This window comes from Camelus ferus, chromosome 3 (assembly GCF_009834535.1).
Source record: "Camelus ferus isolate YT-003-E chromosome 3, BCGSAC_Cfer_1.0, whole genome shotgun sequence".
Classification (NCBI taxonomy): Eukaryota; Metazoa; Chordata; class Mammalia; order Artiodactyla; family Camelidae; genus Camelus; species Camelus ferus.
The window spans coordinates 43,777,936-43,804,999 of NC_045698.1; the positions used below are offsets into that span (position 1 = coordinate 43,777,936).

The following is a 27,064-nucleotide window of genomic DNA, read 5'->3' on the forward strand; positions in this document are numbered from 1 at the left end:
AAAAATTGGTTTCAAATAGAATCATAAGAAAATGATAAATAGCTCAAACAATGTATTCACACGAGATATAAATGTGTATTTATTTTCATATATTTTAATGTAGGACCAAGGCCTTTTTGTTAAGTGTGAATCACTTGATTGGCATTCCTCACTGTCCTTGTATAAACTCTACCGAAAATTTTTCATTTCCAATTTCAGTTTCTTTAAAGTAGAACAAGAACACTCCAGACATATATAAGTAATCTGAATTTAGAAGCCTTCTGAATCTTCATAATTCTTTTCTCAATCTTCTGTAACAGCAGTTCTGGTGTGTTTTTTTGGGGGGTGGGGTTAGCTTTTTAGTAACTATCTTTCTAAAAAGTATTCCCCATATGGTTTACCTAAACAACAGATTATTCTTTTTGCATGCATTTAATCAGTTAAATATTTAAATTACATGGTAACCAGTGTAATAGGCATAAACAGATTTAGGAACAAACAGACTTAACTCTTGGTAAATATGTAAACTGGTTGAAGGAAAAATGAGGAAATGCATTAGAAAATAGTCTGCCAATCGTGAGTGTAACCATCAGCCAGTAGGTTTCACATGGGGGACATCAGTTATTGTGGAGACAGTTAAGGGGTCAGTATTCTGGTTTCTCCTGTGTTAAAATGCACCCTCCTGTGTCTCAGCCCCTTATACTGCGTTAGGTCTCCTTGTTTTCACAGCCAGCTCTGTGGGGAATTGCTGAGCTATGCTCTCTCTGGCTCTTCACTTCTCTGTAGCCCCCAACCACAGAAATCTGACTTCCACCCCTGCGACTACCCCACTGACACTGCTCTTACCAGAGTCACCAGTGACATTCCTGCTGCTAAATTCAGCAGAGAGCCTTCTGTCTTTGAGATTTGTACAGCATTTCATACTGTTACTCACTCCCTCCGTTTTTCAGTTTTACTTTTCACAATTCCTAAAGCCCATCCTACTTGGTTTTCCTTCTACCTTAATGATTAAACTAGAGTTAGAGCTCAGTTGTTCTTCTGTTCTTACTCTGCAGATTCCCTTGGGCCAGTTCAACCACCCATGTAACTCCAATTACCGTTTAGTATTAATGAATTCCTCTTACATGTGCCACAGCTGCTTCAGACTTGACAAATCCAAACTTGAATTTTTCTTTCCCTCCCCCCCCGAAAGAGCCTCCTCCTTCATCTAAATTCCCTTTTTTAGCAACAGCACCTCTGTCCATCTCTCCAGTTCCAATATAGAAGTCTGGACATCATCTTTTGTTCTCTCACCTCCTCCTGACATCCATTCAGTACCAGATCACACTGATGCTACTTCCTGAATATCTTTTACATCACTCCAGTTCCCTGTGTTTCCTAATTAGGTATACTATAATATTATTCCCCAGTTACACTTGGAGCTTTCCTTTCAAATGATCCCTGTTTTCTAAACATTTCAACTCACTATAATTTGAGTGATTTCTCTAAAATGCATATCTTTTCTCATCTCTCACCCGATTAAAACCCTTTAGTAGCTCTCTCATTGCTTTCAAAATAAGTCTGAACTCTTAAATGATTCCCAAAGCTATTCATTCTCTAGTCCCACTTAACCTTTTCAGACTTCTCTTGCCTTACAGCCTTTGGCCTTTGGATAATTTCTGCATCTTGTGTAGATCTTGTCTTACTCTACTCCTTCTAGAAAATCTTTCTAGAAACGCTCCTTCTGTGGTCTTTCAAAGTCCTCCCTGTTTACCCTATCATGACACTCATCTCAATGTAGTACAATTGCCTGTTTATCAATTTGTCTTCTCCACTGTATTATAAATAGCAGGGTCCCAGTCAATTTGCCTTTTTTAACGGGTGCCTGTTACAATGACCAGACACAGTGCATATTTATTTGCAAAACAAATAACATGAAACAAGTCACTGCCTCTCTGAGCCTCAATTGCATCATCTGTTAAAAAGGAGTATTGTCCTGTCTACATTATAAGGTTGTTTTGGGGTCTTGTACGATAATAGGAAGTAAGTTTAGCACTGTGGTTAGAAGAGTGGGTTCTGGATCTGTACTACCTGGTTTTTAATCCTAGCTTCCACCATATAGCCAGCTGTGTGACCTTGAGCAAATTACTTAACTTCTCTCTATGCCTTAGTTACCTCTTTGGTTAAATGAGAATAACCACAGTATCTGTCTCAGAGGGTTGTTGTGAGAACTGAGTTAGTAAATAGAAAACATTTAGTACAGTGCCCAAACACAATAAATATTACCTATTAATTATAATATTTTTATTCATAAGCTCTAGAATTATACATTATACATAATTATATGTTATAAATGTATGTACACACATATGGCATCAATTTTTAGTTTCATTGTTTTAAGGGGGTAAAGGAAGGGTATCATGATTCTTAATTTTTTTCCTTTTCTCTTTTAGGATAATACCATAGTTATACCAGAGTTTATTTTCCAAGTCTTAAATTCAAATTGCCATAGTTGATTCTCTTGAAATTTTGGTAAAACATTTTTAAAATTATTGTTCCATATAAAAAGAGAATTTTGAAAATGTTTCCTTGCTGAATCTCAAAATATTTTTTGAGTCTACATACATAGTAGGTAGACATTAGCACAGGAAAAATGTTTAAATAAGAACGATTACTGGTTTAATTTATAAAGGACAATTGTTATGTCTTTGGCACCTAACTTTTTTTCTCTATGTGATTTAATTACATAAACAATTCAGTGTTTGGAAAGTACAGATTCCATTAACTCTGTTAACTATGCAAGAAAAAAAGAAAATACAAGTGCATTTAGTTTTGTGTATATGTGTTCCCCTGAAAGAAACTTGCTTAATTTTATTAAAAAGTTCTTTTTAATTTAAAATTTAATTAGGTAATATACATTTGTATGTTCACTTTGGATCAACAGAAATGCCTAATTTTTATCCTTTTTTCTGATTCCTTTTAGAGTTGGTGGTTCCAGGATTTTATTGAGAATGACTTTAGGAAGAGAAGTGATGTCTCCTCTTCAGGCAATGTCTTCCTACACTGCAGCTGGTAGAAATGTTTTAAGGTGGGATCTTTCACCAGAGCAAATCAAAACAAGAACTGAGGAGCTCATTGCACAGACCAAACAGGTGTATGATTCTATTGGCATGCTGGACGTTGAGGAAGTAACTTACGAGAACTGTTTGCAGGCCCTGGCAGATGTAGAGGTGAAGTATATAGGTGAGTAGGATGCAAAAGCACATCAATATTTCACTTTGTGGTCATCATAAACCATTTTATGCTTCCTGCCTTGGCAATTCGTTTTCCAATTTTACAAGACATTGATTTTTACATAATGATTTGTAACTGCTTAAATGGTTAATGATTCATAATTGCTTAGAATTATATTACCAAGATTAAAAATTTTTATTATGTGGCAAAGGTGCTATAAAATGTACACTCTCTTTATAACTGCTTTCTGGAGAGCAATATATATCAAAATTTGTAAGAAGTTCATACCCTAGCCCAGTAATTAATTCCACATCTAGGCATTTACATAATCTAAGGAAATAATCAGATATAGGAAAAATCATGTATAAGTTTATGTCTAAACAGGTACTCTACCATAGCAAAAGGTTGGAAACAACCCCCAGGTGGCAGTCAGTAGAATAGCTAAATAAATTATAATACATTCATATTCTGTAACATTATGTAGCCATTAAAATCATGTTTAGGGACAGCATTTAATAACATTTTTTTTAAAGCACAGAGAAAGAAAATCAGAAGAAAAAAATTTAATAAAGGCCGGTATCTTGGGTACTGGGTTTATACTTGATATTTAATTTACTCTTTAAGATTTTCTCTATTTTCCATATTTCCTACACTTAAAATATATTATTTCTTTTTTTTTTTTTTTTTTTTTGCTTTTGTGTGTTGGGGGGTAGGTAATTAGGTTTATTTATTTATTATTATTTTTTAATGGAGGTACTGGGGATTGAACTCAGAACCTCATGCATGCTAAGTGCATGCTCTACCACTGAGCTATACCCTCCCCCTTAAAATATATTATTTCTATAATATAAGACCCTTTGAATTATAAGGGATGAAGATTCATACCAGTTACTTCAAAGGATTGGATATGTTTTGTAGGATAATTAAGGCTAAACAACCTTGGCTGTGTACCCAGGCTTTGTAAGAACAAAGGCTATCTGTAGAACTGGATATCGTAAACATCTGCATGTGTTCTGGAATTTGGGAGGTTGTCCGGAATCCTGCACAGCCCTAATGACCTAGTGACTCTTTACCCTCACTAAGAGTTCCTTACCCTATGTCTTACCATAGCAGAGCTTGGCTACTTTCTCTTACCTCTGCATTTTTGTTTGTTTCTGCCTCTTGCTACCCACTGCTTCCCTCTCATTTTTAGCCACTAAATCTTTCTATGAGCCTTGAGTTTAAACTCTTGAATAAAAAAGGTCTGGTTGATCTCATAGTCAGTGTCAAAGGGATGGGGTTGGTCCCCATTCAGCAGAGCTTTCCCAGCAGGCAGGTTCGTGTGCAGCTCCCAGACTGTATGTGGTTTGCCCTTGGTTCACATATTCACTCACGTCTTGAGACATTTATGGCTAAGACAGTGTGCCAGCCTGGTAGCCTGTGCATCGAACAAATGTAAAAACTGGTGGGGGAAAAAATGAAACCTTTTAAAACAGAATTATCTTAAATTCAGTTTCTTTACCAATCATTCATCTTTTAAGTATACCTTTAGTTTTGTGACATTCGTTCTTGCTCTCCCGCAAATTTATCTTTGTGGGGTATTCATAAAAATGTTTGAGTTTCAGAATGGATTTTTAAAGACTAACTTTCTCTTAAATGTGTATGTTCTCAGAGTTCATTCTCTCTCCTGCAGTAGCTGTTAAAACCCCATTTGTCTAGTGTCAGGTACCAGGCACCAGCATTGTTTCTAGTTTGGCAGTGAGAACATAAGTCTGGTTCCAGGTCTTTGTGGCAAAGTAAGGAAGGAAATGGTTTTCAGTATTATTGTTTGTTTAAGAATATGTTTCCAGTTTTAGACTCCTGCATGTTGTTCTGCTCATTTACGTTCTTGAGCAATTTTGATTCCTTCTTAATACCTTTTGGAGCTAATTTTTAAAAGGAAACAGAAATTGTAACTCTGTAGTGAACTCACTTAAACAAGTGCTGTATATATTGAATTTTAAATCTTATGTTTCATTCTTTTTTTAATCAAGGAACAAAAAATGATGTATTAAATCCTAAAATAATAATGATCTAATTTGATTTTTTAAACAGATATTATGAATTTATTCAGATATTTGTGGCGATTTTTTTTACAGCTTTCTTTGTAACAGTGCCTTAAGAGGACTGACACGAGTAAGGTAGCTTGTTTAACTGGGCAGTTTCTTTGTATGTAAAGGATAGCTTTACTGCCAACCTTTTATCACGTGTGTACATTTTACCTATTTACAATACCTTCAAAGTGCTAAAGATATTAAAGTTGAAATCTATTCATTGTCACAGCTTAACTCCAACTATACCTATAAACGATACTGATTTATTGAAGTCAAAACAAAAAATGATGAAAAATCCAACAACCAACTTTAATATGTGAAAATGAGAGTGGACAACATTACCACCATCATTTAACAGGAATAGCCCCAATATTCAGCTGCTTACTGGATCTGTCCACTGAGATTTCTAGGAATCTTCTGAAATTATATGGAAGTCTTTATATTTGTATGAATGTTAACATTTGAAGGAGGGTCCATGACTTTGATTAGATTTTCTAAGGCGTCTGTCATAAAAGTTGAGAACTTCTATTCTAAACAAACCCATCCCACTAAATTGGTCTGCTCATTTCTTAAACATCCTCTGTGTTTGGGAGTCCCTAGGCTTGCAGTCTCTGCTTCTCCAGTCCTGACGGAGCTCTTCCTCTTGCCCATCTTCTAGGTTCCGCTTTCTCCCTCAGACATCGCATAGTGCTTGCTGCAGCCCTCCATGCTGCTGCCTTTGAGTTACTGTCCCATTCATTTGACAGCTAAGCTGGTCTGTCCTGTATGGTTCTTTATCTTTTTAAGTACTCTTCCCTACCCCCAACTCCCAGACTATAAAATGCCTCAGTATAAGAACCACATCTTTTTAAATCTACATTCCCAGTTACTAAATTACATGCTAGACATACTTTGGTAAGTACTCCATGCACACCCTTATTGTTCCTTACAATGCCCTGGAATAGCCAAGTCCTGCGTTAGAGACTGCTTCTCATCAGCCTCAGGAGCCTTTACAGAAAGTATGAAATGAAAAACTTATATTGGGATAATCTTTCCTGTAGGTGCGAGATATTTTTCTTGATACTGATTTGATGAGTCCGTATGGTGTCTTCTTCTGTTAACAGTGGAGCGAACCATGCTAGACTTTCCCCAGCACGTCTCCTCTGACAAAGAAGTACGAGCAGCAAGTACAGAAGCGGACAAAAAACTCTCTCGCTTTGATATCGAGATGAGCATGAGAGAAGATATCTTTCTGAGAATTGTTCATTTAAAGGTAAATGATGGTATAAATCCTTTAAAAAGGAAAAAAAAACCTGACAATAAAAAAGTAAAAACCTTTAACCAACGATAAAAAGTATTTGAATGTTCCTAGATTTTGTTTCTAATTATTATAATGGGTGCAGCACAGTGTTATATAATGTTATGTCATACCGCTTAGGTTTATGTTGAATTGCTAATTACATTCACTTAAAATTATTAATACCAAGTATAAAAGAGTGTACATCCATAAATACAAGGCTTTCTAACCATCATGAACTTAATGGTTTAATGTAAAAACCTCTTTGAATTTTTAAAATATTGCAAGGTCTATATTAGATCAGATCAGCTAGAAGCAAATGAAATTGAATTATCTATCAAATTGTGTGGTTTTGGCCATAGTATTGATGACATAGTATTGATGCTGCAGGCCAGAGGATCTCCTATCTGTCATCCTCACATTTTTCAGGATTCACAGAGATTACGGATAATGAATGCTCTAGGTGGGTCTGCCACGTGTTGTTTTGGTCTTTTCATCACCGACGTTAATTTGCTCCGTAGCATTTTCATGTCTTTTATTTGACTTTTTATTTTCATGGCACTCAGCAATTTGTTTGGAAAACAACCAATGTTTCACATAGGCATTTTTGTTTAATTTTGCATAAAAACATGCAAAATCTCAAAACTGTGTTCCTTTCAGCAAACTACAACAAGAGTTGAAATAAAAAGCAGTTTTATTTCAAGTATTTTATTTGTAATTCACTCTAGAATATGTAATCAAGACTTTATTTAGACATGTAAGATGTGCCTACTGTCTGTTTTCTCATGTCAGACATTTTTCACCTTATAATTGATATTCATCTATGTGGTTCATAATCATTCATCTTTGGCTCTATAAAAATAACCTAAGTTAAAATAACTATGGTTATTCTTTATTAGGTAAATTGTTCTCTTTTCTCCTTTTGACCCCAGTTGTTATTCTATGTGATTCAAATCATGGCCCTTATAGTCTCCTATTTTTATTTCATCCCCAAATAATTTAATTTCTTTTCCGAATGGATAGTATATATGTTCTTTAGAACTTTTCCTCAGCATTTCTACTTTCCCTTGATTAGTTCTACTTTCATCCTGACTTCTAAGTTCTCACTTGGGATTTTCTTGCCTCAAAAAGTTATTGCAGTCTTAATGTTACTAATTGAGTTCAATGTTCTTGTTACTGTTCCACCTTCTCTGATTATTATGAATGTTATCAGGATATGGGAGGTTTGTCACTCTAGACTTCTCTTTTATACTTCTCAACTTTTTATATATTGGGCTCTGATACCATTAAATTTGGAAAAAAAATTGCTGCCTGGATAGTAGACTAGACCTAGCACACGATAAGTGACCTGATAAACACCAGTGCATTCATTAGATTTGTTCATTTATCTGAGCTCGTTCACTTCAGGATTTATTATATTAACTTAAAATAGTTTCGGATTTGGTTACATGATTTTTCCTCTTTCCAAAGTAGTTTATTCTCATACATGTGGATTATTGTGTGAACATCTTTAAGAACATTTACAATGTTAAGGCTACTTCAGAATAATAAAAAGTATCTACTGTGTTTGTTTATGCATTGGAGCTTATTTGGTGAATGAATTTAGTTACCTTTAAATACTTTTCTTGGCAAATAGTTACAATTTTTTAGTCAATATTTTTAAAAATCTAAAACTGCCAGTATCAGTTTTCTGCTAGAGATGGACTCTTTAATGGACTCATCCCATTTATACTTAAAAAACAAAGTTAAATATATCTAAATCTTATATTTATGTTTCTCTGTAACACTGTAAGTAAAATAGGGCAACCATAATATAATACATAAAGCCTTCATTAGGCTGGGTAATAGAATTTTAAGTTTATGTAGAGTCATCAGTTTCAGGCATGCTCTACAAAAATGAGGGTGCTGTAAATAATACTGAAGTCTCAAGATACCACCAATGTAGATGATAATCAACTATATTATCTTAATTAGATACAGAATGTGTTATTTTAGCTCTTATGTTATTTTTCACTTAAGATTGATGAATAGAAATATGAGATTACCTTTCACATTTCTTTATGGCAAAATAAATAAGTGTTCTAGTTATCTACTGATGTACAACATACTCTAAAACTTAGTGGCTAAAAATAGCAACAATCACAGTTTCTGTGGATCAGGGATTCAGAAAGGTATCAGTTGGGGAGTTCTGGCTTGGAGTCTCACATGTGGTTGCAGGCAGTGGTGGCTGGAGCTGGAGCATGTAGAGGATAGCCAGGCAGCTCTGTCTTCAAGTCCCTGCCAGGCACCTCCATGTAGTCTCTTTATGTGGACTAATTTGGACTTCCTCACAGCATGGCAGCATCAGGGTGGTAGGACTTCTTTCATGCAGCCAGAGGGCTTCAGCACAAATGTTGCAACAAACTACATGGAAGCTGCATTGCATTTTGTGACCTATCTCAGAAGCCACATACCATCACTTCCACAGTACTATATTGATTGACTAGTCATTGCGATCTGCTTGGATTCAAGGGATACCACCTCTCAGTGTAGGGAGTATCAACTAACTTGCAGTCACGTTTCAGGACCTTTAAAATAGCAATTTGTTGACTAACTGGATGGATGAAATCACAGTGGAGCACAAGACTAACCAGCGTGCTTCTAGTCTTCCTGTCTCCTTCCCAAGTGTGGCTAGTAATACTACTTTACATTTGTATAGCACTATCATTATCTAACTTAACTTTTACACCAATCTTCTGAGGTATCCCTTTTTATAAGTGGAGGAACTGAGGCTCAGAAATCATAACTTTTCAGCATAGAAGTAGCTGGTAAATGCTTGCCAGAAGTCATGTAGACTTTATGTTAAAACCCTCAAAGGAGGGAGGTGTCATGTTTGATTCTATTTTGTATCACTGGCAGAGTGCCTGGTACAAAGTACAGTAAACATTTAGTAAATGTTCATCAAAGTAAAGTGAGAAACTATGACAGATCTGAAAAATAGGCCTTCAGTAATTGGTGCTGGGACATAGGTTATCCACGTGGGGAAAAAAAATTGGATTGCTTCCTCACAGCCAAGTGAAAACAATTCCTAATGGATTAAAGTCTTAAATAGGTAAACTTTAAAGCTTCTGGAAATTTATATAGGAATATGCCTTTATGGCATCTGAGCAGGGAAGTATTTCTTAAACAAGACATAAAATATAAGGCTGATAAACGTGACTACATTAAAATAAAGAACTTTTATTAATAAAGAAAGTGAAAAGACATTAATACTAAAACATACTCAAATACTAAAAAAAGAAATTAGCAAAACATGAAACTAGCAAAGCATTAGTACCTAGTGTATAAAAGGAGCTACTACAATCAATAAAAGACAAACATCCCAATAGAAAAATGGGGAAGTGACATGGAAAGTTATTTCAGATGAAACACTTTTCTGATGAAATGGCAATTAAGCATATGAAAAAATATTTACACTCATTAAATCAGGGAAATGTAAATAAAGACTGCAATAAGATACCATTTTTCACTTACCAGATTGGCAGAAATTAACAAATCTAACAATGCCAAGTGTCTGTGCGGGTATGAATCATTGGGAATGTTTGTGCACCACTGATGAAGGTATAAATTGATTTTTAAAATAATAGTAATAACTAATTTGGGGGGAAATCTAGTATTATGAAGTTGGATCTTACATTCTCTGTTAAGTTAGCATACCCTCCCCACTCCCACCTCAGCATTTACCCGGAAACACTTTTGTATTTGTGCACAGGTAAAATTGGACATATATTCATGGCAACATTATTTATAATAGGAAAACACTGAAACAACTCAGATTTCCATCAATAAGAAAACGGATCAATAAATTGTAGTATATTTATAATGAAATATTTTATACAAGTTAAGGAAATAAACTACAGCAACTTGCAACATCATGGCTAAATTTTAGTAACAAGGAAAAAAAAAACAAAGTTGCAGAATACTGCATACAATATATAATTTTAAAAAGTCAGAAAGAAGCATAACTAAACAATGTATATGTAAGTAGTAAAACTGGAAAAAATTGTTTAACACAATTCATAGCAGTGTTTTAATATTCTATTTAATAAGCTTAAGAGTGGATTCAATTTGTCTTCATAACATATATGTGTAGTTATATTCATTTGTAGATGTCAAATATTACATAAAAATATAAAATTTAATTTATCCCTAATTCTACCAGAAGAAAAAATACAAGAAAAAGAAATGAAAACAAGGATGTCCTTATTCCTTTAGCTGAAAAATGTTCAGATATCAAAAGCCAGCAGTTGTGGCCTCAAGTCTCGGTGTTTCCCAGGCCTGACAAAGGCTTCTCAATCATTGGCTGAAAAGCCAGCAAAGATCAAAAAGGCTTTATAGACACTCTTTCAGGCCATATTGGTGAGAAAATGTACACTGTCTTCATTATAAAACAATCCAGGCATATAATATTTTATGCCAGTAGCCTGCTAAATAGTAAGTACAGAGAAAGAATTCTTTAAGGAAATTGAGTCTGAATTACACAAGCTGAATTGAGAAATACAATTACCTATTGTAATATTTATGTTTTTTCAGAGCTATGGACTTTGGTCTTGCCAATTCATCTTAGCCAGTTAGTGATTTAAACAGAATTTTAATGTTCTAGTGTAATTGAATGAGTCACGAGATTGCATATCAGTGTTTTTAAGCATTATGTGATCTACTTTGAGCCATGGAGACCCGGTGCCAAATTACAATACAAGAACCAATGCCTTATAAAAAATAACTAATTAATTTAAAATAAATGAGATTTTTTTAAAAAGCAGTGCCTTAAAACTATGACAAAAAAAAAAAAAAAAAGAGAGAGAGAGAGAAAGAAGAGAACAAAAAGAAAAACTTTTTAAAGAGGAAAAGCCACTTCCAAAATTCAGCATGGTGGTGGTAATTTTCTTTACTTACCATGCCTTCTTGATTTTGAAATGTGTAAGTCTTGTTGTTGGTCATAATACTACTGAAGCTTGTACCTTTGTCAGGCTCTTAAAAGCCTAGAGATCTGCTATGAAGCCTCAACTACCTTGCCTTCGTTTCCCTGTTAGCCAGATGCCCCTGTTTTGTACTTCCCAGGTACTTACCTCTCTTCACTCACTGCATGATATTAACATTATTTGCTAACATATGGGGTTTTTTTCCTTCTTGTGACTTAAGGAGCCTCCAGGATATTCACCTTTGTTTCCCCAGTGCCTGACATAAATTGGAGCTCAGTAAATGGATGTTGAATGGAACAGAACTGGTCCCAGTTACAGTGTGTCTCCATGTAGTGTGGTTCCCCTCTCCAGGTCCTTGCCCTGCCGAGGCCCACACAGAAGCAGAGAATCTTGTGTGAGCATATTGAGTTAGTGATCAGCAAGCAGGCCTTTCTGCAGCCCTCCTGTCCAGAGTGCAGGCAGCTGCCTCAGAATGTCCTCTTCACAGTGAAACAATAGAAACCTGACAGTAAATGATTGAAAAAACACAGAAAAAAGGGGAAAGAAACTGCATATATACCACATTGAGTTATACAAGTTTGTATCTCTATTTTAGCTTTTGCAGTAAGACCTATATTATCATACTGTTATTCAGTTAGATTTCTTTAGTGTATTCAGAGCTTATGAATCAGCTTTTCTAAATGATATTCAGAGGAATATACTATCTTAATCTTCAGCATTCTTTTAACAAACTGTAAATTCTAGTTTGATACACAATACAGGAAATCCCACTGAAATATTTTTTCATATTTTAGAAACTGGAAATGGGAAGGTCTTGTAAAGAAAAGGACAAAGTCATGGGTCAGAAGGTGGGGAGCACTGGGGCGATTTAAGACAATTTTTCATTTTTTCACTATGAAATTTTAAAGAATGATAATGAATTAAGGATGGTAATGTAGCAGTGTGGCATATTAGGGAAAGTAATAAACTAAGATTTTGAAGAATTTATTTCTATCCCCATTTGTACCACTAAACAGCTGTGTGATCTTAGAGAAATCATTTAACCTCAGTTTTCTGTCTGTAAAATGAGCATATGAGCATATGTGTAGGAACACGTGTGTGCGCACGTGCACACATACATACTTTTATACAAATGCTCTTAGTTATACGAGGAAGTTGGGGAAAAATAAATCTCATCACCACATAGATTAAAATACCATCCCCTGCTGTCAGATTATATCAATTTGAAAATTACTTCAGAGAACTTTAGCTCCTACCTGTACCCCCACCCCAACCCCAAAGAGAAGAAACTTCACCTAAAGAGGCCTGAGACCTTGTTCAGATTCAAGGGATTAAATTCTTTTACAGGAAAGGAAGGTGCAACGTGGCAGAGCCTTCTAGAGTGTTGGCTGATTCCCTCTTAGAAAATCCCTGGGCAGCAATTCTGACCTTGCCTGAAGATTATAAGGGAGAATATTATTATGATCAGCTTTGGGACAGGAATGTGCTGTAGAAGCACGTTTTAGAAGTGCTTTACTCCCTCCAGGGACCTCCGGAGATTTCCCGACCCCCTGAGTTTGATTGGCACAAGGTGTCTGGTTATAATTGAATCAGATTTTTGTTAAGTGTCATTTTTGTAGTAAGTCAGATATTTCAGGACAGGTAATTAGTCATAGTTAATTAGACCTAATTCAGGGCTGATTTTTCTCAGAACATCCTTCTTCCTGTTTACACTTAGATTACCTATTTAGGGAGGTCAGTAGTTTTACCTAACCTAGACCAGAAGTTGTGAGTTTCCTATGCTGAGTATACCTACAGGCTTTCTCAAGTAGCAGCCCTGATGCTCCCAGGTATGCCAGGTCCAGGCCCACCTAGTATGAGAGCCCATCCTGATCAAGCGTTAGAGTAAGAATCCTCCGTACATAAGCTGGCAAGGCTTGCGATGAGCCTCTCTGCTAAGCTCAGGGCCACGTGTGACCAGGTGAAGCCCAGGAACCCGCACTGTTGTCCTGCTGTGTGCCTTGCTTCTGCCTTGGCCCACTGCCCAGGTGGGAAGGTTTCTCTGCTCTGGGTCTCAGCCTGCTCACCTGTGTCCTTGCCAGGCCCTTCTCACCAGGGATTTTTTTTCCCTCTCCCCCACTGCACATAACTGCTGCTTAGATTCTCCCCAGACTTACAACTTCCAGTATTGTCCTGTCTAGGGACTCCTGTTGCCATGCCCCATGCCTCAGGACAGACTTCCTGGCGCTGTTGAAGCTCAATCAACCCAAGTTAATCATATCCGGATGAACACTGTGATTTGAACTGCTGGCCCTCTCTGAGGGAGTCAGCCCACAGCCCGGCTATCTCCCCAGCCATCCTGGGTCTCTTGCCATTGCAGGCACCTGCCGCTGGGACCCCAGTATGTGCCAATACCAGCTAGGGAGGGTTCCACCTCCAGTCATGCCAGCCTGCTCAGAAATTCCCCAAGGACACAAAACGGGTTATTATGGAAAAAGGAGTCTTAACTGTTCTCAGCCTCCACTGAGGATAAAGTCAGAGGAAACTGTGAGTAATGGATGCACAATAAGCGCTTTAGTGCTGTGACTCAGAACTATTTGCTGGTAGGTAAAGGGAGATACAGATTGTTGTATCAAGTAGTACCCTCAGCTGAAATACGACTCTGTTTACCTGCTGCAGTAGAATATAAAAAATGACAGAACTATTGCAGCAAGAGCCTTTTACCAACAATCTAAAATGCAGGCCCTAGAGCTAAACACAGTCCTTTTAAAGATCTAATTAGTGGGAAAATATAAAGCTTGGGGTGAACGGCCCGAGTCTTTCCTGGAGAGAGTGCAGCCAGCGGTAGAGCTCGAGGGCTGAGCGGACTCGAAGCCTCTAGAGACAGGAGTCCCTCATTGGCTCTCAGCCAGACTGAATCCTTTACACCTGCTGAGTCTGTCTGGAGCACACTTCCCAGGGACTACGAACTGACCCGCTACCCAGATGTGCCATGTGTATTCTGCCATCTGTTTTAAAGAAACATCTGGTGTGTTTATTGCCTTGCTGTGGCCAGGGGAACGTCCCCCTCTCCTCCAGGGCCCTCGTCCTTTTCAGTGAGTGTGGTTGCCTGGCTGCCTACAGGCTCGCATATACTGTCCAGCGTTCCTCCTCTGTGTGCAGTGCTGACTCATTTTCCCCAGATGCTTGTTCATATGCAGCTTGCCTTGGTCCCTTGACCTCGCTTACCAAATGACAGTAAGGCATTTTTGAAGTATTGGAAGCCTTTTGCTGGCATTCAATCCAGCTGTCCGTGTTGGGTATGTTGGCAAAAGAATCCTCCTCTCCATTTGTGTAGAATTCGCCCATTCTTTCTATTCCTGCCTCTCAAGTGGAACCAGGTTAGCAAATGATAGAAAATTAAATCCAGATGATTTGTGATAAGAAACCTGTTTTGTGAAAAAGACCACTCAGTCATAAAGAAAGCTCAGAATGAGATCATGCAAATGTTTCTAGTCACATTTTCAAGTGGTACAGGCACACTTGATTCTGATGCAAGGCAAGGAAATTCTGGTCAGCTCTTTATTTATTTTTCTGTTTTAAATGAGCAGAAACTCAGTAAAGCATAAAATGAATTAGGTTTTCAAAAAGGGCTGCCTCATAATCACCTGTGTGCTTCATAGCCCAGGAGAGATGATGAATAAATTTTGCTTTGGCCTCATAGTTTATGATTTACCCATGCACTATTGTAACAGAAATGAAAGAGATTGTCACACTCTTTAATTTCAGGAGACCTGTGATCTGGGGAAGATAAAGCCTGAAGCCCGACGATACTTGGAAAAATCAGTTAAAATGGGAAGAAGGAATGGGCTCCATCTTCCAGAACAAGTACAAAATGTGAGTTTGTTTCCTTTTCTTATTAAAAAACAAAAGAATAAATGAAACACAATACAACAAAAAACAGGAATTAGGGAAACACATGTTTATAACATGAGAAATAGCCCATAATACGAATCCACGTACAGTGTATTCGGTAGTCAGTGACTACATTCTGCAACTATTAACCTCATGATGACTGACCAACAACTGTTAGCTTAATTGGTTTTAATCCTGTCCAGGCTTTATTTGTTTCACGTATGCTAAGCTTATTTTCCTTTCTCTGTTGTACATTCTCTGATAGCTAGCTCAGATCTTAATAGTTGATTTGTATTCTTACTCCCTTGTTCATACAGAGATAGAGCACTGGTGATAAAATCCTTAGGACATAGAGTTTTAAAACTAGCATTTTGTTTTTTGGTTTTTTTGTTTGTTTGTTTGTTTAACATTTTTATTGATTTATAATCATTGTACAATGTAGTGTCAAATTCCAGTGTAGAGCACAATTTTTCAGTTGTACATGAACATATATATATTCATTGTCACATTTTTTTTCTCTGTGAGCTACCATAGGATCTTGTGTATACTTCCCTGTGCTTTACAATATAATCTTGTTTATCTATTCTACAATTTTAAAATCCCATCTGTCCCTTCCCACCCTCCACCCCCTTGGCAACCACAAGTTTGTATTCTATGTCTATGAGTCTATTTCTGTAAAATTAGCATTTTGGAATGAAACACCCTATGATGAATATATGCCCCTTAAAGGTGGAGAGATTTGCTTCTCAAACTTTCTCTGTTGTCTAATACCATTGAGAGCTTCCAGTTTCAGAAATAAACTTGACTGCAGAATTAGCTCATTCTTTTGCACAGGAAATATAATCATGATTTATTTCCAGGTTGTTCTTCTAGCCAGGAGAACTGGAAACAAGTTTGAAAGAAATTTCAGACCGAGTGATGTCAACACGGTAGACACGTGTGAGGGCACCACTGAAAAGCAGGCGCCCCATGAAACCTCCCCTCATGTCTTTGCGGCCCAGACTGGATAGTATGCCTAATCCTGAATCCACTGTTAGTCAGGGGAGTGCCAGGATTACTTGAACCAGTCACTGCTGCAGTGAGGGTGGGATTACCTAACTGGTGTAGAGGTCACATGCATGGACCTTCAGATGGGTTCCGGTCCCACCTAAACTACATGGCTACTGTAGAGTGGGGGAGAAGGGGAAAGGGGGCTTGGGGAGACAAGCAGAGTGCTTAAAAGTGACACTGTGTATTAAATAAGCAGTCTGAAATTTACTGTGCATCAGAATTACTGGGAGGGCTTATTAAATCTCTGATTATACATGGCCCCACCTTTGAGAGTTTGTTTTTCAGTAGGTTTGGTGTGGGTCTCAAGAATTGGCATTTCTATGGGGGAGGGTACAGCTCAGTGATAGAGTGCATGCCTAGCATGCACGAGGTCCTGGGTTCAATCCCCAGTGCCTCCATTAAAAAATAAATAAATAAACCTAATTACCCCCCCTGAAAAACAAAACAAAACAAAACAAAACAAAACAAAGAATTGGCATTTCTAACACGTTCCCAGGTGATTTTGGTGCTTCTGGTCAGGTACACATTTTGAGAATGAGTGTGGTTTACATAAATTTTATTATATAGCATTTTTAGAAGAGTATGGCAGATTAGTAAATTATCTCATATGTTTTCTTGTGGTTTTCTTCTTATTTCTTCCTTTGCTCTCCCACCTAATACTTTCTATACAAATGTTAGGGCCCATAAATTGCCTTTGTTTGCAAGCACCCTATAAAATTAAGGCATATCCTGTTTTCCAAAGGAACCATAGAATTAATTACTCGGTTCTTATCTCTTGGCTTACTTCAGCACCGAACATTGATTTGCTAAATTAAAATTCTAAATTGGGAAAGATTAGAAATGTTCATTATTAATAGGCTATTAGATTCATTCACTCACTCAGCAACTACTTATTGTGTGTGTACTATGTGCCAGACTCTGCTTTGACTACATCTGCTAAATGTATTTAGTTCTTACACATTTACGCCTAATTTCTAACACATCGCCAGGACTGCCTTATTGTACATGTCACATGCAGATGCTAATTGACACCACATAGAAGATTGAAGAAAACTATTTGATCAAGCACATCTCTAGAAAGTACTTCCTGAGGGTTAGATACAAAACCCAGTCTTCACATAAAAGTGAAACTTACTTCACTGATGGTGATAAAAATGGAAGTTTCATTTTATTGTTAATGTCCTGTATTTTTATCTTTGTTTTAGGAAATCAAAGCAATGAAGAAAAGAATGAGTGAACTATGCATTGACTTTAACAAAAACCTCAATGAGGATGATACCTTCCTTGTATTTTCCAAGGCTGAACTTGGTAAAATTTTGTTATTTTTCTAGATTAGATCATATAATTTAGGCAAATAATGTCACCTCACAGTTTGCCAAATCAAAGTTAAAAGAGTTCTTTAAAAAACATACCTTCTACAGAACCCACCACCTCTTCTACACAAAACCCAACCAAACCATGCCTAGATTTTAGGCTATAGGAGTGTGTACGATTTCTGGAGACAGTCCAGAAGAAATTTCATAATCTTTCATGGTAACTTATGCTAATGTTTAACACCCTTCAGTGCTTTGAATTTTTTTTTTTTTTTTTTTGCCTCACAGTGTCCTCTACGTTGTAACTTAAACTAGTCTCTTCTTGTTCTGTTATGAATTTTTCTTGGCTTAATTTTGCCTGGTCTCCATCAGAACACCATCTGTACAAGTGCACTGAAGCCTATTCATCTTGTAAATTACCATCTCCTAGGCCACCTGTCCTCTAACCACCACCCCCATTCCCGTAACATCAAAACGTTATTATAAGGATTGTCACTATTTTACTTTAATTTCAGTTACTCCACAGAATTCCTAGAGCTTCTTAAAGGCACCATGCCAGTGCTAAATAAACCAATCATGAGTGGGAAAATTGATGTGTGAGAAAATGATTTTTTGCAGGTGCTCTTCCTGATGATTTCATTGACAGTTTAGAAAAGACAGATGATGACAAGTATAAAATTACCTTAAAATACCCACACTATTTTCCTGTCATGAAGAAATGTTGTATCCCTGAAACCAGAAGGAAGATGGAAATGGCTTTTAATACAAGATGCAAAGAGGTACTGTAAATGTTTGCCTTTCTTTTGTTTTTATGGAGGACTTTAGGGAAAAGGTTTGCTTTGTTTACTACTGTTGAAATCAGCTCGGAGACTGATATTCCCATTTATGTGAGCATTCTGCCTCCTAATTCCTCCAGCCTGTAAGACAGCTTTTTCCTTGTTCATTGGCAACCTGCTTGGTATGACCATAGGCTAAGCTGTTCTAATACAAATAGAATGGATTAAATAAACTAAAAGTTGTGTTCTCCCAAGTCAACAGTCCAAGGCTGATGGGGTACCTCTCTCTCTTCAGCAAGTGACTTCCAAGGCCATTCCAGTTGTCACCATTTTCCAAACCATTGAGAGGGAAGGTAAAATGCAGAGTGAGCATCTTTGAGAAGAAGACCTAGAAATGACATGCATGAACTCCATTCACTTCCCATTGACCCCAAAGGCCATCATATAACCATGTCTAGCTGCAGGGGAGGCTAGGAAATGTAGCCTCCTTTTGACAGCCACTTGCTCAGCTGAGGGAATCCTGTTTCTAAAAGGAAAAAAGGAAGAATTGGAAATGGAACCCAAGAGTCTAGTAACTCCACCACAGTCTGCCTCTCTGGCCATCCAAGTAATCATGGGCACCTTTTCTTCCCCCGCCCCACCAGACAAAATCCATTCATCATATATCAGATCCCAACCAGTTACTGCCTTGAGCTCAAAGACCAGTGTCTCTAGGTGGTACATAGTCCTCCCCTGTTACAACTTCTCATGACCTAGAAACCTACGGAAGGGAAGACAGGTTTCCTGGCCCCCTTACCTCCAACACGCACAACCAGTGATAAGATAGGAACAGAAAAACCACGCTAAAGATTCCCGTTTGGAAAAGGAAAGAGGAGAGACAGCAGACCCATACCAATTTTCAGAAACAGTTTGTCAGGAATTGTGACGATTCCGTGCTCTGGCGAAGTCCCTGGGATAGCCTGTTGGACTTATTTGGATCTCCTTTCTAGCAGGAATTCCTTTAGTAACTGTACTGCATGCCCCATGGTTCTGTCTGCAGGGAATTCTTTCTTGTCCATTACCCTCCATGATGATAACCTGGCAGCTGCTAGTGTACATTCCTACTAGTGCCAGTTTACAGCCTGAGGGTTGCTTTAGGGGTCAAATCATCACAAGCATGTTAGGCCAGGTTTATATCTTTGGTAATAAAAATTCCTCAGAAATTTAGTAGGTTTCTCATCTGTTTGTTTCCAATCAGATTTATTTTAAAATAACTACCCCCAAATGCCACTTTTGGTCCTAGGTCCTAAAACTACCAAGTCTTTTCTTGTATACTTCTATGTGACTCCTGTATGGTGTCCACCCTACTCTTCCTCTGTGTAGTGGCATCTGCTTCAAGACCCTCTGATATGGCAGGCTTGAGGAGGAGGGCAGCATTCTCAGACTGTCTTTGCAGTTCAGCAACTGTAAGTCACAATCTTTTCTCCCGACGTTAGGAATACAGAGCAACTGGCTTTTCCAGCCTTCTGAGACCCCAGATTGTGGGCCATGGGCAGAACCTTTCTTAGCAAAATTCTTTTCCTTCCGTCTTTGCAAACTGACTAATTCTCAGTTGAATTAGTTGAATTCACATAATCTTTCTAAAAGGAACAGATACTGACAAACACACCAACATTATTAGTCCAAACACTCTGCCTAGAGCTAAGACTGAGGAGGAGATTGGCCTGCCTTCCAAGTTATGGCAAGCAACAATTTCAACAAATGTTATCCGTGGTATAGTGAGGAGAACCAGCTTCCCAGCCAACAGTGTCTGCGTCCTCACCTTCCGTTCCTGTACATTTTTCATTTTTGCTATAGCCGCATCCTATGTGTAATATTAGTCTCTGTGGACATTAGGGTACAGGTTAAGTAATGATACAAAGTCAACCAAAAGCACAGTGAGTCATTTTTCTTCAGAAAGGATTAATGGTTACTGATGGCTGGGGAGACTGCAGAATTACTGCTTAATGGTTACTAAGTTTCTGTTTGGGATGTTGGAAAAGTTGTGGAAACAGATAGTGTTAAAGGTTACTGCCCAACAGTGTGATAGATGCCATTGAATTGTACATGTAAAATGGTTAAAATGGTATATTTTATGTTATATATGTTATACTACAATTTTTAAAAAACAATTTATATCTCTTGCAACTAATAGTACAGAGGTGAGTGGTCCAGAGCTGGAAGACAGCTCTGCCATCCTCAGATTATATGGCTTCCAAGGTCATTGTTGTCATCTTCAGTTCACAGCTAGCAAGACAAGCATCTATAAAGAGATGATCCAGAAATTTCACTCATTACCTCATTCACGTTCCTTTGCTCCCTTGTGTATCACATGGCCACAACTAGCTTTTTTTCTTTAATTTTGTTTTTTATTTCGGGGGGGAGGTAATTAGGTTTATTTATCTATTTTTTTAATGGATGTAATGGGGATTGAACCCAGGACCTCGAGCATGCTAAGCATGTACTCTACCACTGAGCCATACCCTCCCCCAACTACACAACTAGCTTTAAAAAAGGCCAAGAGAGGTAGTCAGGTGACCATGTGTCCAGCAAAAGCTCAGAGGAATTCTTTTATTACTAAAAACAACCATGGGGGAATAGATACTGGGAGAAAATTGGCGGTCTAGGGAAAAGTTCTAAGGAAACTGAAAAATGTGAAAGAAAAACTCAAACTAGAAAACTTTAAACTTTAGTTCTAAATTATGTGGAATTATATAGAATTATGCATTTCTTATATCCATGTTTCCATTCTAGTTTTAAAATAATGCTAATTATAACACGTAATTATATAGTATTTGCTCTTGTGCCAGGCATTGTTCTATGTGCTGTACTTATATTCTTATTTGAATCTTCATGATCACCCTATGATGTAGCTATTTGTATTATCCACGTCTTACAGATGAGAAAACTGAGGCTTACGAAGGTTAAGGGATTTACCAATAGTCAGACAGCTAGTAAAGGGTGGAGCAAAATTGTGAGCCCCAGTAGTCTGACCTCATTGTGTGATTTTTCCTTAGGAACATGTCTATAAATAATTGGATGATTTAATCATCACAAGTACATTTTCTTCGGCCTCAATATTTATTTCATTTCTCTACATAATTTTTCCTTTATTGTTAATAAAACAATGTCACTTTTTTGCATTTCAATGCAAATAAAATATAGAAAATGTAATAATTTAAGAAAAATCCCTGGAACATTTTTAAGAGTAGAGTTCTGTGACATTAAGTATATTCACATTGTGGTGCAGCACCACATGCATCACCAGAACTTTTTCATCTCTCCCGACTGAAACTCTATACGCACTAAACACTGACCCTCCCCCAATCTCCCTACGCCCCAGCCCCTGGCACACACCATTCTACTCTCTGTCTCTATAAATTTGACTACTTTAGGAACTTCATGTAAGTAGACTCATACAATAGTTATCTGTTTATGACTGGCTTATTCCACTTAGCATAGCGTCTTCTAGGTTTATCCATGATTTAGCATGTGTCAAAATTTCTTTCCCTTTTAAGGCTGAATAATATTCCATTGTATATACATACCACATTTTCTTTTTGAGCATTTGGGTGGCTATTATGAATAATGCTGCTGTGAACTTGGGTGTACAAATATCTGTTTGAGTCACTGCTTCCACTTCTTTGGAATATATACCCAGAAGTAGAATTACTGAATCATATGGTAATTGTAGGTTTCATTTTTTGAGGGATCGTAATACTGTTTTCCACAGCAGCTGCACTATTTTATGTTCTCATCAGCAATGCACAAATGCTCCAAATTTTCCATATCCTTGCCAATACTTGTAATTTTCCTTAAAAAAAGATAGCCATACTTATGGGCATAATGTTAAAGTGGTAAATTTTGTATTGTGTATACCAATAAGATAAAAATTTAAGTACCGATATTTGGTGCAGTTCTCTCAATGAGACTAAATGTGGAATCACTTTAGTCCTTAATAAAGTATTTGTACTCTAAGTTTACTGTACCTAAAATTTTGTTAAGACTTCAATCTCTATCCCCTGAGGTTTAAAAAGTCCATTATTTCAGAAATAAAATTGGATTATGAATCAAAAAAAAATTGTGTAACACTGAAATGGAATGACTTACTAGAAGTTGAGAAGGTCTAAAAATATTTGACAGGTTTACCAGCATAAAAATACTGTAATGAATCTTCTGAGTGCTTTGGATGCAATTAATTAATAACCTTTATTTTGGTCTTTGTTGTTGTTGTTGTTTGTTACTAGGAAAACACCATAATCCTGCAGCAGCTACTTCCACTGCGAGCCAAAGTAGCTAAACTGCTGGGCTACAGCACGCATGCTGACTTTGTTCTTGAAATGAACACTGCGAAGAGTACAAGCCATGTAACTGCCTTTCTAGGTTAGGTCTCCTTTTCTCAGTCACTGGTGTATTTCCTTTTTTTTTCTTATGACTGTTCTTCCACGTGATACCAATTTGATAGAGGGCCTCAGAACCTCATATGCCTTTGAGAACATTCTGCTTTTTTTCGTTCATTCAAAAGAAGTTTATTGACCACCTACTATGTGTTAGATACTATGCTTAGCCCTCAGGGTTGCTGTTGTTTGTATTACTGTTTTAGTTCTTGCTTCATTCTGTCTTGTATCTTGATTGGGATTTTTATACTATTTCCTAACTAGATAGCTAGGGCTCTACACAGAGGATTAGCCCACTGGCTTTGTTCAACTGTTACTAGGTGTTTGGCTGCTTACGAATTTGTATGAAATAAGGTGGTAAATAGGATATAAATGAAAATAGAGCATGTAAAAAAAGATTTTATATTCCAGAAACCACTTGTTAATACATAAAATACAAAATAATATGCATCAAAACTGTCTAATAACTATCTTCACATTCATTTAAAGTCATCTTTTTTATTCATCTTTTTAAAACCATGATTCTTATGTCCATGACAGTTAGTCACTGGCCCTCTGTCACCCTTCCACACCCTCTTCTCAGTCTTGGTGTCACTGTTTCAGCAGTCACTTTGCTTTACTCTTTCATTTTAGTAAGAATGCTTGAATAACATTGCCATTGTAAAGATACTAATTTTTGTTTTAATCTTCCCTAATCAGAGTTTACCCGAGTATGATTTTTTTTTTACTTTCTCACTGATCCCTTTCAGATTTTTTTTCACCTTTAACAATAGTGTATAATTTTAGTAGGTTAACTAAGTTAAAGATGACTAATGATGTTTTAAAAACAGTGTTCAGCCTGAAATTTACTCCACTGTGTTCTCAGTGGCCTTACCTTGAATTATTAATGTATATGCTGGTGTTACATACAGCATCTAGCATTTGCTCCATAAAGGATAGCTATTCAATCTGTACGATTCATTTACTCATTCATGAGACATTTATGGAACAACTACCCTATAATAGGCAGAATGCTGCATAGTTGGACTATAAAAAGGAATAAGACAAGGTCCTTTCTTCAATGAATTTTCCATTGAGTGGAAACAACAGAGATGTGAAGAGGCAATTGCTATATATTCTGATGTGTCTTATACAAGAGAAGGGCTTTAATGGGTTTGATGAGAATGTTTCCTATAGTGGTGACTGTATATATATATATATATGTGTGTGTGTACATATATGTATGTATGTGTGTATGTATACATACGTGTGTGTGTATATATATGTGTGTGTATATATATATACATAGATAGATAGATAGATAAATAGATAGATAGATAGATAGATAGATAGATAGATAGATAGATAGATAGATAGATAGAATCAGAATTATATCTCTATATCTTCCATGGGTTTCCTTCTTTCATTTCATAGCCTTCCTCAGGCTGCTGCCTTCACCACATACTATAGGGCTGCCTCTCAAACTGCCTTACCCCTTACAGAGCCAACACATTTTCTCTGACGTATGTTTACAAGTTGTGAAGAATAAATACATGCTAAAAGCATACTCATTTAACCAAATACAGTGAAACAGTCAAAAATTGACCAAACTATAAAAATTATGGTATGCATCTAAAAAGTAGAACTGCTGTGTCCAAATAGGCCTTCTCCATAGGAACGGGGTAGTGATAGATTAAACCCATGGCTGTCAAAGGCGTTGAGCAGTTTTTAGTAATCCTAACCACTGGTCACATCTGGTTTGTTTTCCCTGACTCTCTGAGGAGCCTGACCTCATTGAAAAATAATCACGAACATGAGTTTAGTTCGCCTATTGCTTTGTTCCCTGAATTATAACATTCTTGAGTGCAAGTTCTCTGAGGTAAACTCCGGCTTTGTTGATGCTCTGAGGAAGTTGTGGCCTAGTTTGGGTGTTGAAAAAAAGGAGTGGGCGTGGGGAGCCATAAAAAAATTTCTCCGAAAAGAACAGCAGTGCTGTCATAATAAAGCCTGCTTTCCTCTCCTCTCCCTCCCTCCTACCTTCCTCCTCTTCTCCTATATGTCTGCATTGGGTATGAAAAAGAGGAAGCGCCATGTTAAAATCCTGGTAGTATGTATGAATATGCTTGCCCCCAAGAGCGATGGATGGCTAAAACTTTTCCCTTGTCCCTCACAGATGATTTAAGCCAGAAATTAAAACCCTTGGGTGAGGCAGAACGAGAGTTCATTTTAAATTTGAAGAAAAAGGAATGTGAAGAGAGAGGTTTTGAATACGATGGGAGAATCAATGCCTGGGATCTTCATTACTACATGACTCTGACAGAAGAACTCAAGTACTCTGTAGACCAAGAGATCCTCAAGGAATACTTCCCAATTGAAGTGGTCACTGAAGGCTTACTGAACATCTACCAGGAGCTGTTGGGACTTTCATTTGAGCAGGTGACGGATGCTCATGTTTGGAATCAAAGTGTTACACTCTACACTGTGAAGGATAAAGCTTCAGGAGAAGTATTAGGACAGTTCTACTTGGACCTCTATCCAAGGTACTGAGGATCACATTGTTGTAAGGGACCTTAGCGATTCAACTCCTACCCACGTTAAGGCTCTTGTCTTCCAAAATTCTCATATGTGGTTCCTAGTAAAGAGATTTAAAAGCATGGGCTCTGAAGCCAGTACGTCTGTCTCCATTACTTACTAGGCAAGCTTCTTAATCTTTTTGTGCCACAGTTTCCTTACCTATGTTATAGGTCCTGTAAAATGGGAATACTAGTCATACTTGCTTTGTAAGGTTGTTGTAAAGATTAAAATGGTTAATTATGTGCAAAGCATTTAGAAGACTATGCAGCACATAGCAAGTGCTTAGTAAATGTTAGTTGCTTATTATCATCATTATCCTCATCATCTGGTTTGTATACTGCATTTACTTACTTTAACATTGACCTCAAAATATTTACTGTTCAGGTAATCTGTCTGCCAGTACTTTTAAATCTATGGCCACTCCCCTCAATCTGGCTGAAAGGCAGCACAGTACAAAGGAATAACGAAATCCTGGCTGTCAGTCAAACTCGAGTTGGGATGCTCGTGACATAACCTTTCAAGAGTCTCTGTTTCCACCTCCGTACTATGGGATCCCTTGTGCATTAGACTACATATGGTAATCACCCAGCTTCGGCATTCAGTCCGTGGCAAGAATTTAAAATGCTGTTAGTGTTGTCTCTGTAAGACGTGGTATCGATGGACTCCACAGTGTTTCATCAGACATGAAAGGCTTTGGATTACTTTCTCAGTAGGCTGCTTTCTAAAACAAAGCCAGCCTGTTGCAATTAATAATCCATTTTACTAAATAGGCCAAAGGAAATGATAGCATCTCCCTATATCAGCAGCACATGTAAGTTTGTAATCTACTGATTTGGGGTGACTTCAGGAAGGAGGCTGGATAGCTGCTGCCAACCAGACAGGGGGCAGAGGTGTCTTATCCTAGTGCTTTATGGACTTACTTTCATCTCTGATGTTATCTAAAAATAAATCTGTGCCAAATGTTATTAAGTCTGTTTTTAATTGAATAGTGTCAGGATAACAGTTTTAGGCCAAGAATTCTTTCAGAGGAAATCCTTCAACCTTGGAGCCTCCAGTCCCCAGATTCTCATTCCATGGTCAAAGATAGCAGTTCTTGCCACCCCATCTGCTATTTCTCTGTCAAGATATAACTGGTTTCTGGGTGTACCATAGTTTATTTATTCATTCATCTACTAAAGGACATCTTTGTTGCTTCCGAGTTTTGGAAATTATGAATAAAGCTATTATAAACATCCATGTGCGGGTTTTTATGTGGATGTAAGTTTCCAGTCTCCTTGGGTAAATATCAAGGAGTACAATTGCTAGATTGTATGCTAAGAGTATGTTCAGTCTTGTTAGAAACTGCCAAACTATCTTCCAAAGTGGATGTACCATTTTGCATTCCCACCAGCAATAAATGAGAGTTTCTGTTGCTCCACATCCTTGTCAGCATTTGGTGTTGTCAGTATTCTGCATTTTGGCCCTTCTAATAGATGTGTAGTGGTATCTTATTGCTGTTTTAATTTGCACTTCTCTGATGACATATGATGAACAGCTTTTCAGCTTTTCATATACTTAATTACCATCTCTGTATCTCCTTTTAT

The 27,064-nt window shown here is 37.3% G+C and overlaps 1 protein-coding gene across 4 annotated transcripts in view; it reads left to right on the plus strand.

Moving 5' to 3' along the window:
- Positions 1 to 27,064, plus strand: part of NLN (neurolysin) — an 85,729-nt gene that overhangs the window by 30,302 nt on the left and 28,363 nt on the right. For all 4 annotated transcript variants that reach the window (XR_004317195.1, XM_032473134.1, XM_032473144.1 and 1 more), the window contains 7 exons: positions 2,942 to 3,201; positions 6,368 to 6,516; positions 15,249 to 15,356; positions 17,630 to 17,732; positions 18,356 to 18,516; positions 22,779 to 22,914; positions 25,081 to 25,447. Coding sequence is in view for 3 of the 4 variants with exons in the window: in XM_032473134.1 (XP_032329025.1) it covers positions 2,942 to 3,201; positions 6,368 to 6,516; positions 15,249 to 15,356; positions 17,630 to 17,732; positions 18,356 to 18,516; positions 22,779 to 22,914; positions 25,081 to 25,447 (1,284 nt within the window). In the remaining variant the exon portion in view is untranslated. The remainder of the gene's footprint in view (positions 1 to 2,941; positions 3,202 to 6,367; positions 6,517 to 15,248; positions 15,357 to 17,629; positions 17,733 to 18,355; positions 18,517 to 22,778; positions 22,915 to 25,080; positions 25,448 to 27,064) is intronic.